We start from the raw sequence: 15229 nt of genomic DNA on the forward strand, positions 1-15229 counted from the left end.
TTAAATAACTTATACTATATGTAGGCATCCTCAAATAAATGCATTGCTGTTTTCGGTTATTATTTAAAGAAATGAATTGGGACATTTTTCAGTTACTCTTCCATGAGTGTTCCTTTTTTAATGTTCATTTCATTCCCCACTACCTAAAAACTAAAAAAAAGTGCAATTTGGGCTTTTATAATTCCTTCCACCAACTCATTAAGTGCCTGATTTCTTATAATTTGTTACAATATCCCAGTTACATTTGTGATTTTTGTGTACTTCTGTGATTTTCTCAAATGGTGTTAAAGGGAGATTGATTTGGCCAGTGGTTTGTTAGTCCTTGGCATAGAGTCATCTTTTTTTATCTCTTCATCATAGTCAATATGACCCTGAATGAATCATGACTCCATAGGGACAGATGGAAGGGAACTCATAAGAGATTTTGACCTGTGACTAATTCAAATCCCCATCCTTCTTCTCCTAAATCCATTTATATCTATTCCAGTTGTGCAGATGAGAGGGGTCGTTATCTCAGCAAATGTGTGGTAGAGCAGATCTTGTTCTTAGGCCTCAAGAAGAAGCCATCTTCTGTGACTACCCACTCATCTGGTGAGGAAACAGTTCGTTCTTACCTCAGCATTTGTTTTTGTAAACATGAAAGTATCTGCCATGAGGAAATGCTTAGTTTCTAAACTAACATGAGTCTAGCTCAAATGGACTCTGCACTTACTGGTGGAGGTCAAGTATTCTAGTCTCTATAGTGAGTAAGACCATTCTGGTCTTTCTTCTTGCTTCCTGCCTTATTTTTTCTAAGGGAAATTGTTTGGGGCTTGACTTAGTAGTTTAGTTATTTCTGAATGCTTTTTTAATCTGTAGATATCTGGGGGCTGGAGCTGGAGCACAGTGGTAGAGCACTTGCCTAGCAAATGTGAGGCACTGGGTTTGACCTACAGCACCACATAAAAATAAATAAAATAAAGGTATTATATCCATCTACAACTAAAAAGCAAATTTTAAAAAATCTAGATATCTGAAGCCTTGGTGAATCCTGCCCATGTTGATGGAGTTTATGGAGGGGCATAGGATGGGAATTATATCCTTCCTTACCTACTGAATTTCTTGGGCACATCACTTTGTAAAACTGTCTTTTCAACCAGGGCTGTATTCAAAACAATGAAGGCTTTTCATGGTTTAAAAAAAATCATAGAAATTCATGAGTAAAAGTGCTATTAGGGGGCTGGGGATGTGGCTCAAGCGGTAACGCACTCGCCTGGCATGCGCGGTGTGCTGGGTTCGATCCTCAGCACCACATAAAAATAAAATAAAGATGTTGTGTCCACTGAAAACTGAAAAATAAATATTTAAAAAATTCTCTCTCTCTCTCTCTCTCTCTCTCTCTCTCTCTCTCTCTCTCTCTCTCTCTCTCTCTCTCTCTCTCTCTCTCTCTGTCTTAAAAAAAAAAGTGCTATTAGGGCTGGGGTTGTGGCTCAGTGGTAGAGTGCTCACCTAGCACATGTAAGGCATTGGGTTCGATCCTCAGCACCACATATAAATAAATTAAATAAAGGTATTATATCTACCTATAACTAAAAAAAATTAAGTGCTATTAAATTAGATTTTCAGACGAGATATGTAGCTCAGGGTAGAGAGCTTGCCTGGCAAGGTTGCCTGCAAGGCCCTAGATACTGTCCCCAGCACCACACATACACATACACAAAAATAAGATTCTTCTAAGCAAGTTTTTATGATAGAGTCAGAAAATATGTCAGATTTGAAGAATATATTTTTCCCTCCGAAGTATATGTCAAACTTTTCCTCTTTTTTTTTTTTTTTGTCTTGCTATGTAGATGGTAAAGATCAGCCTGTGGCTTTTATGTATTGTGCCAAAACGTCCACCCTGAACCTGGAGAAGCTTTCACTGAATATTGGCTGTGACTGGGAGGTCCACATCAAATGACAAAGAAGCTCCCCTGGTGTTGCTCAGAAGGAGCTGCCTGCATCTTTTCAGTTCTTCCCTTGGCCTCTTTTAAGATTTGTGCTGCAATCTAATTGGTTTCCTTAGCTAAAAATAATCTTGCATTAGTCACTTATATACTAATGGACAATAGATTTCATATTTTAAGATGATTAATGATTGAGACTCTTTTTACAAATACGACTCTTCCTACATACCCACAAAGCCCTGAGACATTGATAGAGTTGGTGAATTTTCCTTGCCTCTTGGACTATGGCCCTGTGGTAAGCTCTGTGGGCCAGTGAGTGGCCTCTTTTTGAGCAGTACTGGATGGATTTTTAGGTATGCCAAGCCTACCCAAGTGGCCCATTTATTGGGCTTGCCTCAGGCCAATGTGGCAGATTCACTCTGGCTACAGCAGGGAAGTTGCCCAATCTCCAAATGGACAATAGTGTCTGATGCCACAGTTATCATTTGCCTACATTGACATGGTTAAGATAACCCTCTCTGTGCATATTGCATACCCTACAACAGTGGGGACCTGTTCTGCCCTAGAGATTTACTCAGGAGCACAAAGGATTATTTTCCCTTTCCTGCTTCTCAGGCTCAAAAGTTCTAAATTAATCTTCTTAAAATTTAAATTATTTGATTGTTTTTATTAAATACTGTCTACTTGCCTAAGGATATTGATAATATGAGTAAGCTGTAAAAAAAATGAGTAAGCTCTAATTAATAATAATGCAATAAATACCCATGTCCTCACCACTGAACTTCAAAAATAGAGAACAAGGCTGGGAATAGGAGAAGGCAAGTGAGGCACTTGCTTCAGGCATGATAAGAAGTATTTTAATGTACTATTTTTAAAAATTGTAATTATTGTAAAAGTCATGCTGAACAAAACATCAAAATCTTTTATAAAGACAGCCTCAGGATTATTGAGTTTTCTTTTGCTTCAGGCTCCAATATAGCTTGGCATGGAATAGAACATTACAACATACCAGTTGGATCACAATGATCTCTGCTCTGGAGACCCCAATAATTTTCCGTTGCCTACCACAGCATCTGTTGGAACAGCCTCAACTCCTCAGTACTCTCAGCATGCACACTTTCTTATCAGTCTTCCTCCACTTAGCTACTTAAAATGTCACCTCTGTGCCTTCCCCTCCCTGAGCTGCAGCATCCTCCCTCCACCCAGACAAATCTTACCACCCTTTCAGACCCAATTCAAATCTCACTTTTCCACACACTGTAACCACCCTAGCACCCCAACTATTCAGTGCCCATTAGTAGTGATTTTGCCATTCTCTGAAATGCTGTCCCACATATAATTGTGGTGTATTATGCATTCTCAGGGATTGTACCATAATGTCTCAAGTATGTCTGTCTTTTCTTGATAGATTCTGTGTTCCTTAAAAGCATGTTATATTTCTCTTATATCTGCTAGAGCACCTTTACACTTGACTTTCAGTAACTGTTGGCTGTGATTGGTTAACTGATAGATTATATTGATTAAAAAGTGAATATAGGAGACTGGGGTTGTAGCTCAGTGGTAGAGTGCTTGCCTCACACGCATGAGGCCCTGGGTTCAATCCTCAGCACCACATAAAAAATAAACAAATAAAAATAAAGATATTGTATCCATCTACAACTAAAAAAATTTTTTTAAGTGAGGATAGCATGTATTTATTTCTAATTTTATTTTTCTGACATAGGAATCTGCCCAAATGCAGTAAACATTGTACATTTCTGATGGTCACATTTAATTGTATGAGTTGAGGTTTGAATTTTGCACCAAATGAAAGCTGACATAGCTACATGTGTATCCTTTGCTCCTATTTGTGTATATTTTGCAATTAAGGAAAAAAGAAGACTCCTAAATTAACTGAAGTCATAAATACTAGCTTCAGTTTTCCCTTGCCAACCTAAAATAAAACATAGCCTGAAAACCAATGCTCTTTCCTAATATAAATGATGGGGTTTTATTGTTGTTATTGTTATTTTTATTAATGATGGGGGTTTTGTTGTTGCTGTTTGTGGTGCCAGATATTGAACCCATATCCTTAAACATGCTTGGCAAGTGTTTTACTATCAAGCTATATCCCCAGGCCTAAATAATGGTTTTTAATAGCAATTAAAGTTTAATAATTAAGACCTATCTTTAGACAAATATTTATTTCATGTCTGTTATTCCATTAAAATATCTTTGGAGGAAGAAAGAAAACAGGAACTATTAAAGTTAGTGAGGAAATGCTCTGTCTTGACCCAAATCTATACTGAAACATTTTACAACAGAGAAATATTGTCTGGTGTTTTTGTTTTCTGCTCTTATTGCTTCTCATACTTTACCTGCCTTCTATGTGGAACGCTATATACCAGAGATCCATGTGCAGCTGAGTTGACCTACCAATATTCAGTTATCTTGTGGCTAATTCTTGATATGTTTTCACAGGAAACAGGATTTTATGTGAGAAAGTTAAATTGTTTCAACAAATATTGTAGCAAAGCTCAAATGAATCCATAATTTATCTGTCCTTCAAGACTTAAAAGCCAAGCAATATATTGATAAATTCACTTAAAAACAGAAAGTATCCAACAGGAAAGTGGGCAAAGATAAACACAAAAGAAATTAAACAGACAAAATAAGCATATTTAAGATGCTCAGCCTTATTAATAATCAAATAAATTATTTTTTGCCTGATTGGCCAAGATTAAAAAGAATGAAAGCTGGGTGCCGTGGCACCCACCTGTAATCCCAGTGGCTTGAGAGGTTAAATCAGGAAGATCTCAAGTTCAAAGCTAGTCTCAGCAATTTAGCAAGGCCCGAAGCAACTTATTGAGATCCTGTCGCAAAATAAAAAGGCCTGTAGATGTGGCTCAATGGTTAAGTGCCCCTGGGATCAATCCCCAGTTCCAAAAAAAAGAATGAAAATGTCTGGTTCTGATGGGAGTGTGGGAAATAGGCACTCTTGTGCATCATTGACAAAATTATAAATAAGTATCATCTTTCAGGATTGCAGCAGTATCAAAATTGTAAATTTGCATACTATAGCCTAGAAGTTCCACTTCAGATAAATGGTCAGAGCTACTAACTGCAATGTGGTCTATACCATAGAAAATTGGAAATAAATGTAACATCCCTCCTTTAATAGATGATTTGCCAAATATAGTACCTCCATGTAGTGGAATATTATGCAACCATTAAAGATTAATCTACATGTATCAACAGAAATGTTTTGATAAAATATTTACTGAGTAATTTAATTTAAGAAAAGTTATAACAAAATAAACTCAAATTCAAAAAACATATACTCTCCAAAACATGAAGGCCACACAAAAACACAGGTGGGAATGGTTCCAGATTGAAGGAGACTAAAGAGACATGACCCTAGTTGTGATCCTGAATTGGATTCTGGACCTATAAAGAACATTATTGGGACAGTTTGGCAACATTTTGAATGGAATCTTTTGATTGCATGGTAATTGTCCTGGTTGTGCTATGATTACATAGAAGAATTCCCTTGGGTTTAGGGAAAACAACAGAATTCAGTCTGCAGGATTCCTTCACTTTCACTTTCATATCTCCTTCAATATCAGTAAATCATAATGATAGGCAGCAGAAGCAATCAAAACACAAATATCTGGAGGGTATTTATTTATTTTATTTATATGGTTCTGGGGATCAAAACCAGGGCCTTACACATGCTAGGCAACTGAGCTATATCCCATCCCCTAGAGCTATATGTTTTTTTGTTTTGGTGGGGGGAGGGCGGGGTACATTGTACCGAGATCAAACTCAGGGGCACTCAATCACTGAGCCACATCCCCAGCCCTATTTTATATTTTATTTAGAGACGGGGTCTCACTGAGTTGCTTAGCACCTCGCAGTTGCTGAGGCTGGCTTTGAACTTGTGATCCTCCTGCCTCAGCCTCCTAAGCCACTGGGATTACAGGCACGCACCACTATGCCCAGCTAGAGCTATATGGTTTTTAGTTCATAGTTAACCACACGTAAAAACCTTCTGGGTAATGAGATTCCTATGATAATATCAAGTATTCCACTCTGATTTTTAGATTTTCACTTACTAAAACCTTCAAATGGTTAGCAAAATTCCAGAAGGCACTTTAACTAAAATAACTTCTCAGCCTGGTGGACGTGGGGTAGGAAGCTATCAGTAGCAACACTGGAAACAGACTACCAAATTAGCCACAAACAATGGAATACAGCATTCTAGGAGAAATACAGATAAGGAGACATTGGCACCTGATATCTGATCTGCTCGTTTTATAACCTTCCTTGCTAAAGGTTGCAGTGCTGTGGCAAGTCACACAGAGTTGGGCAACTGTTTCTTGACAGTTGTTTCCAGCAGTGCTGATGGTATTGATTCCTCCCTAATTAAGGAAGGAAGCCATGACTAAGTGAGGATCTGGAGATCTTATACCTAATTCCATTAATGAAGTCTCGGTCATGCATTTGCTTCTTCATTGCAAGTCAGGGGACCTAGGGTTTGGTTCTACAATAAGCAGGAGCACTCAATCACTGAGTCACATCCCCAGCACTATTTTATATTTTATTTAGAGGTGGGGTCTCGCTGATCCTGACCATGCCATCAAGCCTCTCTGGGCTTTGGTTTCCTTATTTGTTAAATAAAATAGATAATCTATTTATATTCTGTGAGTTTTCAGTGATTTAACTAAAAATACAACAAATTTGTCTTAAGTGGGGTTAATCAAACCTACAGAGTTATTCTACAGGTTAAAAATACTCTATGGGGCTGTGGCTGTGGCTCAGTGGCAGAGTGCTTGCCTAGCATGTGTGAAGCACTGGGTTCAATTCTCAGCACCACATATAAATAAATGAATAAAATAAAGGTTCATCAACATCTAAAAAGTATTTTAAAAAATAGAAAATAAATAAAATAAAAATACTCTATGGATATAAAAAAGGAAAGATGGAGAAACCTGGGTAGCCCCCACTTAGCCAAGTGATCAAAGTTTGAATCACCTCTAATAAAACAATATCAAGTACCCCAAAATATGATTTGAGAAGTGTACGTCACATTTGTGATAGTCTTTCTTCAAATCCACAACCTCAATCTAAATCATGTGAAAAACATCATACAAACCCAAGTTGAGGACATTTTACAAAATACCTGACAAATACTGTTCAAATGTATCAAGGTCATGAGAGACCAAAACTCCAATTGTCAGATTGGTGATCACTAAAGGAGTTCTATCTTTGCAACCCTTATTTAAGATATATATATATATATATATATATATATATATGAATGATAAGTATTATAAACAAATATGTTGCTTATAATAGTGTTGAATCAAAGAAATGCTTGGGCGGTTTTTTGGCAGAAAAGACAGGGATAGGAGCCATTAGCCATCACTATTGTGCAGGGGAAATCATTCCTGCCACAGTTATCATGAAACCTTGAATGAGATACATTATTAAAACTAGTTCCTTGCCAGGCAAGGCGGCACATACCTGTAATCCCAGTGATTTGGAGGGCTGAAGCAAAAAGATCACAAGTTTTGAGTTCAGCCTCATCAAGTTAGCAAGGCTCTAAGCAACTTAGACCTTGTTTCAAAATAATATGCGATGTAGCTTAATGGCAAAGTACTCCTGTGTTCAATCCCCAGTGCAAAAAGGAGGGAAATAGTTTTTTATCCTTAAAGAGGTTTCTGGGTGTTGAAATATACAGCTGTTTATATGCTCATTATCTGCCTTTTGTTCCTGGGCTCAGATTGGATTCCTCCATAATAGCATGAGTTTCCACAGTTGTGCAGCTGAATAAAGTTTGGCCTATACATCTAAAAGAACATTTTACCCACAACAACTGATAAAGAAAAATGAATAGCACCTTGCCCTCTATGTGCTGGATATTCCCACCCTGCTCTGACAAGAGGCTTACCCTGTCACATGCTCATTCTAGTTACTAACAGATGCAGCTGGCTTAAACAGCTGAAGAAAGAAAGTTCAGCAAGTGTGTGGCCCAGAAAAGCTCCTCTCAAATCAGCCAAGAGACTGTGATTGCATTGGCAGACCTTATGTACAAGAAATTTCTGCACTCACAGAGAAATTCATACAACAGATATATAACATACATTTATTAAGGGCCTTCTATATACTTAATCCTGAGGGTGGAATGGGAACCTAGTCCCATCTTCATAGTCTTGTGGGCAATCAGGAAGTTAAATAGCTAAAACAATAAAACGTGGGTCAGTGCTGTGAATTTCAGCACTGGGGTGAGGCCAAAGTAACGATGGTGGGGAAAGGAAACTCCACCCTTGCTTTCTGGGCCTTGGTAAAATTGAGGGTGAACATCAATATTTTTAGGGGTGGTTTTAGCACATGTGGATAGGCAAGCCTCTGATTGGAGACACCACCACACAAGCCTGGGCAGATTGCACCTAGATTCCTGTGCTGTGTACAGGGAAGATGTTCAGTAAATGCTCATGGAGTGAATGCGGATTTGCATCAATGAAAGATATGGTTCAAATACATGTTCACCAAAGGTCCGTGTATTAAAGTCTTGTTCCCCAGGGTGGCCCTACTGAGAGGTGGTAGAATCTTTAGGAGGTAGGGCCTAGTGGGAGGTCCTTAGGTTATTGGGTATGAATCCTTGAAGGGGATTGTGGGACATTCGCCCATTCCTTTTCCCCTTTTGCCTCCTAGCCAGGAGGTGAGCAATTTTGCTCTGCCACAGATTCCTGCTAGGATGTGCTGCCTCGCCACAGGCCCCCAAAAATTGGACCAATTGATCATGAGCTGGAATCTCCAAAACTGTGAACCAAAATAAACTTTTTTCTCTTAATTATCTCACGTATTTTATTATAGTGACAGAAAACTGACTAACATAATGAGTGAAGGTGTCACAACAACTGATAAAGAAAAATGAATAGCACCTTGCCCTCTATATGCTGGCTCAACCCCAAAGAAATACTAAATTAAGCTCTTCTCTAAGATCATCATTTATTGAGTGCTTAAAACAATCCTGGTATTATTTTTTTCATTTTTTTTTAACTTTATTTTATTTATTTATTTTTATGTGGTGCTGAGGATCAAACCCAGGGCCTTGCATGTGTGAGGCGAGTGCTCTACCACTGAGCCATACCCCAGCCCCTTGATATTATTTTAAATGCATGACATGAATTAACCTGTTTAATACTTAAAGGAATGACTATCATACCCATTTTTTATATTTTTTAGTTAGATGAACACAGTACCTTTATTTATTTTTATGTGGTACTGAGGATCAAACTTAGTGCCTCAATGTGCCAGGCAAGTGCTCTACCACTGAGCTACAACCCCACTCCTATCATACCCATTTTTTAGGTGAGAAATTTGACATGTAAGATAAAGGAAGAGGTAACTCAAAGTTTATAGGCACAGCCACTAAGTGGCCAACGCGGACTTTGAATCTGGACAGTCAGCCTCCAGAGACTGTTCTAACTCTATTCTGCCTCCCAAAGAGTAGTAAAGATCCATGGGCATTTTATGGAGGGACAGAAGGATAGGCTAATGGCCCCTATAGTGCTTGACACAGGGCTTCTCAAAGCTATAACCCAGGCTCAGGGATAATGAGCCAACTTTCACTTCCCACCTTCCAAAGCTTCTACTTTTGCATTATTGAGACTGGTCACAGAGGAACAGGCATAGCTGCAGTCTGGGACAAGTCCCCACTGGGCCAGACTTGGGATGTAGCCATCTCCTTTCAGCCTAGAGAGCAACTATCATGGGTAGAAGACAGAGTGAAGGCGAGGCAGGCAATTCCCTTCCCATGCACTTACACTCTCATCTAGGAGCCCTGAAACCAGCTCCTTGGATATGACATCCCAGGACTTGATGGCCGACCTGGCTTAGTATCTATTTTTGTCTGAAAAGCCTAACGTGACATGGCTGAATAGTCACTATAATCTACTCAGAAGCACTTTTTGTAGCAGATTTGATCCCACTGTTTACTTTGGGGATGGGTAGACAAGAGACGCCTGAGTAAAGTGGGCAAGAAGAGACAGGGATTTCCTCAACTGAGGACTCTGCTGAGTGGCATTTTCTATCTAGACAGTTCTACTCAGCGCTGACACCAGAACATTCTAGAAGAGATGCCAAATCCAATACTGAATAATGTTCTGATATCCTAGAGTTTTAGGAACTAAAAATCATGTTCTCTAACGTGCACAGAATATTCCCCTAGAATTCAGTATCTCACATTCTAGCTAGTTTTTTACTGTTTTCCATTGATTTGTGGCCAATTGTTTGATAGTCTGATAACTGTTCAATAACAATGCATAAGCAGCTCTTTGCTGATTTTCAATGTTCATCTCACTCAGATATTCTCCTTTCATTTTCTGACAACACCAGCACTTAATGCAACTCAAAATCTCTCTAACCAGGATCTTCTCCCTTTACGATGCAGTCCAGCACTAGCCTGTTTCATACTCACCATCTTTCTTCACATCTATTTTTAGTTTTCCTGGCTCAAGCTTCTTCAGGCCACTGAAATACAACCCTCATTCTCTTTCTCTCCCTCTGGCATGCATGCTGCTGGTAGGAGCCCCCAGGTAAAAATTGCTCAGAACTCCTTTAATATTTCTTCCTCAGGAAAATTTATGGTTTCAGGATCACAGCTCAGTTTTTTAAGCTGGACCTAAGCCAGGTGAACTTCTGATGGATCTTAAACTTCGAATTGGATGTGGACATTTTTCTCTCAGATGACAGGATCACTCCATGTTCCCCTTTGCGGTTGCTTCCTTTCTCTGAAGGTAGCTATCTCTTGTTTTCTTTAAAAAGCTCTACCTTTCAAAGTTGCCTGCCATGCCGACTGTCATTAGTCCAACTGTAGCCCAACGGACAGGGGCCGAGCCCAGGTCCCCAGGGCCTATTCCCCACCCGGCCCAGGGCAAGACCACGGAGGCCGGGGGTGGACACCCAAGTGGTATCTATTCAGCTATCATCAGCCGCAATTTTCCTATTATTGGAGTGAAAGAGAAGACATTTGAACAGCTTCACAAGAAATGTCTAGAGAAGAAAGTTCTTTTTCTGGATCCTGAGTTCCCACCAGATGAGACCTCTCTCTTTTATAGCCAGAAGTTCCCCATCCAGTTCATCTGGAAGAGACCTCCGGTGAGTAGCTAACTGGTTGCTGGTCTGGGTTTTTCCCTCAGTGAAGTCCTCCCACTCCGCACCTCCTGCAGCTCAGCTATGCACATGGGCACTGGGGGAAGGATCCTGGCAGCAGCTCTGCTGGGCTCTGCCCTCATGTGTGAAGCAGGGACAAGTCTTAGATAATTTGCCAAACTGAGAGTGGGAGGCAGAGCTGCTGCTTGTTCTCTCTCTCTCTCTTTCTCTCTCTCTCTCTCTCTCTCTCTCTCTCTCTCTCTCATTTTCTCTCACTCTGAAAAAAAAAAAATCTTGCTTTTTATGAAAGTGATTGGAACTCGGTTTAATTCATCCTGTAAAAATAAACCTCCCTTATCCAGGATAAATTCCACACAACCCAGATCTACTTTCTCTGTTTAAATAACTTTGTAAAATTCCTTCCTCTTCTTGGGCTAAAATCATGATATTGTGGTTCTTCATTTTTGCCAGTAGCCATGAACTTCTGAAACACAGAAGCCTTAAAAAGAGGAGAGTGGCAGACAACTTTTCAAGTATGAAATGTTAGCATTAGAAGATTCTAAACATCATTTTTGTCGTTATATTTCACCTCTCAAATGAGGATATCAAGGCATACAGAGGGAAGTCTACCCAGTGAGCACATGACAGAACCTGGATAAAAACACCTACTCCCTTAGGGCATGCTTCCAGCCTCTGGGTTTCATTTACAGTGATCTACCAGGAGGAAAATTATGTTCCCCTGGCTCCCTTCTCTGATCATTCCTCCAGTATGACTCTTGTTCATAATTCAAGAAACATTTTGATCAAGAAGTATTCCCCGCCAACAAAAAGGAGAAATATTTATTGAGTATCTACTAGTGCTGGCCACTGGGCAAACTAGGGAGACATCAGTGAATAAGAAAGACAAAAATTTATTCTTTTCTGGAGCCTAAAGTCCTCAGGGGAAGGTGGGCATTGAATGATAGTGACTGTCTCGTTGACTGTCAGGAATCAGTGTTCAGGGTAGTAAGGGATCAGGTGGCAAGGAGCTAACTCAGTCTAGGAAGAGAAACCCTCCATGAGGAAATGGTAACACCAATGCCATTGGCTGAACCCCAATGCCATTCTTTTACCATGTTTTTCTTTATGAACCTGAGCTGAACTACCCAACAACCCTGTGTATGCCACAGGACTCCTTTCCTCTCCTGACAGTCCTTCCCTAAGGCCCTTGACTGTCCTGAGGGCCCTTGCTTTAGAAAAGATCTTCATCCCCCCCCACACACACACTCGTCCCTGCTGCCAGTGCTTGGACATGTCACATCCCTGCTGAAATATCTTCACTGACATGCCCCCCACTGCCTTCAGGATAAGTCCAAACTTCTTAACTGAGATGTCAGCCCTTCTCAAGATGGCCCTGCCCACTGCCAGACTTTGCGCCCCCAGGACCCTGACACACCAGCAGAGCTAAATGTCCTGCTGCTCCATTGCCCCAGGTCTTCTCACCCAAGAGGCCTTCATTCATGCTGTTCTCTGCCTAGAATTCCATTCTTGTTGTTATCTGGATAGTTTCTCCTCCCTTTCTCTCCAAAACTTCAGGGGTGACTTTCTCCTTTCGTCCCTTCTTGCTAAGAGCAGAAGCCTTTCCTGTTCATCTTTAGACCCCTTAATCAGCACAGACCAGGCCCACAGTTGTACACAGCTGAAACTGGTGAATGAAAACCCACAACTGAAGGTATAGGTTACCAAGACATAGGACAGCCCTGATTTCCAAGGCCTGGAGCTCCTAAAAGCCTTTTCTGATACCATTGCAAAGGACAGGGGACCAAAACCTACAAATAGATTTTTACTGGTCACTGGTAGACTTGAGCCTTAAAAGAATTGCAAATTAATAAAAATGTTTAAAGGGTCTCTTATATTCTAGGCACTACATTGGTCCTGAAACTTCCCCTGTTGGGGTCAGTGTGTGAAATGATGTGCATTAAGAGACCTGGCTGTTTCAGGGTGTGCTCCCAACTATCACCATCATCAACAAGATCCTGAATTTTCTACTGTTTGTGTTGCTACAGGACCAGATAGCAAAGACTAGTGTTGATTAAAATGCCCACATGTCCTCCCTCCTGGGGTTAAGATCAGAGAACAACAACAAAAAAGAACATCATGGGAACATCACCTTGGGTTCATTAGCATAAATTAGAAAATAGCATTAGAGACAATCAGTTAGAATGGATCTTAGAGATGTTGTCCAGGTGTAGTCTTTGTTCACTTTATGGGTGAAATGATTAAGGTCCAGAAAGGAGGCCTGGGCCTGTAGCTCAGTGGTAGAGAGCTTGCCTACATATGTGAGGCACTGGATTCGATCATCAGCACCACATAAATAAATAAAATAAAGGCATTGTGTTTAAAAAAAAAAAAGGTCCAGAAAGGGCAAATGAATTATTTACAGTCATTGAATTCAAATAGAAATGCAAATTTTCAATATGGGTTGAAATTGAAATTAAAAAACTGAAATGACCCAGAACTTTCTGAAATGCAATTCCCTTTTTGGAAACCAGTGTTCCACATACTTTCTTGGATGTAGTGACCTCTGTCAGACATGAGCAATCTGAAAAGGAAACTGTGTCCTATGGGGGAAAAGCACCAGGAAAGTGAATTAAGATCTCAACATTACCCACAGCTCTCTGGTGTTTTCCTTCCCTTCTACCTGCCACTAATACTATAACCCCATATCCAAACCTCATTCTTACACCTGTTCTTCCTCACTCCTTCAGCCAGCTAGTTCCCTCTGCCAACACCTGAACCTGAAGAAAACTCTTTGCCAATCAGTGGCTCCATAGTACTCCAACATCTGACCTTATTGCTTTTTCCATACCCCCAGATCTCTTAAATTAGACTCCTTTAAGGATAGAATTTAGGTAAGTTTCCTAAGCTGCAACTCACCATAAGCCACATTTCACCCGATTGTGAAGACTTTGATGCACACACACACACACACACACACACTGTGTGTGTGTGTGTCTGTGTGTGTGTTTACTGAAGATTGAACCCAGGGATGTTTTACTGCTGAGCTACATCCCCAGTTCATTTTTTTTTATTATTTTTTATTTTTGAGACAGAGTTTCACTAAGTTGCTGAGGGTCTTGCTAAGTTGCTGAGGCTGGCCTCAAACTTGCAATTCTTCTGCCACAGCCTCCTGAGTCACTGGGATTATAGGCATGTGCCACCATGCCCAGATTCAATGCTAGCACTAGCACTTTCTTGATCTTAGAATGTCCACAGAGTCACAACCACCTACATCCCAGCTGAATGCAATGGAAGGAGGCTTTCTAATATAAGATGCTTCCCGATTTCAGAGATGTGAGGAAAAATGTGAAATGTGAGGGGAAATAACACCCAGAATGGAAAAACTAAGACAAAGAAGACCCCTTTTCTCACAGTTCTTCCTTCCTCATCTTACTTTTCCCATTCAATTTCTTCTTCCATGCTGCCTATCAGCATGGACCCATCCACACCTGCTGGCTTTTGCTACCTTCTGTATGACCAGGTGCTGCCCCCTCCCGTCTTCAGGCAGAGCCAACTTCTTTCCTCTTCCAGGCTGTTACCCTGGGGATGGGGAGGAGTTGATATATTATACTTTTGATGTCAGGCCTTGTAACTGTTACCTTACTCCTACAGAATTTCCTTTGATTCTTTAGACATGTTTTAGTCAAATGTACCTACTCTCCAAATTCTTTTTTTAAAAAAATACTTAATTTTTAGTCTTAGTTGGACAAAATACCTTTATTTTATTTATTTATTTTTTTATGTGGTGCTGAGGATGAACCCAGGGCCTCACATGAGCTAGGCGAAGTGCTCTACTGCTGAGCCACAATTCCAGCCCTACTCTCTAGGTTCTTAACATGGCAGAAACATTCAATTTCTTTTTTCAAGAACAAAAGAGAGGTGGCTGTGGATGTGGCTCAGTGGTTAAGCACCCCTGGATTCAACCTCCCCGTGTAATAGTTTGGAAATGACGTGTCCCCCAAAAGCTCACGCGTGAGACAATGCAAGAAGGTTTGGAGGAGAAATTAATGGGTTATATCCTAATGGAATTAACTGAGTGGTAACTGGAGGCAGGTAGGGTGTGACTGGTGGGAGTGGTTCATTGGGGAGCATGACTATGGGGTATATATTTTGTATCTGGAGTGTGG

At 40.3% G+C, this 15229-nt stretch overlaps 2 protein-coding genes across 5 annotated transcripts in view; both read left to right on the top strand.

Moving 5' to 3' along the window:
• Ganc (glucosidase alpha, neutral C) overlaps positions 1 to 3886 on the top strand; it is an 83172-nt gene extending 79286 nt beyond the window's left edge. For all 4 annotated transcript variants that reach the window (XM_027925980.2, XM_071608132.1, XM_071608130.1 and 1 more), the window contains 2 exons: positions 488 to 591; positions 1830 to 3886. In XM_027925980.2, coding sequence (XP_027781781.2) covers positions 488 to 591; positions 1830 to 1939 — 214 coding nt within the window. In that variant the 3' untranslated portion in view covers positions 1940 to 3886. The remainder of the gene's footprint in view (positions 1 to 487; positions 592 to 1829) is intronic.
• A 6874-nt stretch (positions 3887 to 10760) lies between these two features.
• The window catches only part of Capn3 (calpain 3), a 43033-nt gene continuing 38564 nt past the window's right edge, over positions 10761 to 15229 (top strand). Inside the window, exon 1 of the mRNA XM_027925239.3 lies at positions 10761 to 11069. Within this exon, the coding sequence (XP_027781040.2) occupies positions 10761 to 11069 (309 nt within the window). The remainder of the gene's footprint in view (positions 11070 to 15229) is intronic.

Source organism: Marmota flaviventris, chromosome 2 (assembly GCF_047511675.1).
Source record: "Marmota flaviventris isolate mMarFla1 chromosome 2, mMarFla1.hap1, whole genome shotgun sequence".
Classification (NCBI taxonomy): domain Eukaryota; kingdom Metazoa; phylum Chordata; class Mammalia; order Rodentia; family Sciuridae; genus Marmota; species Marmota flaviventris.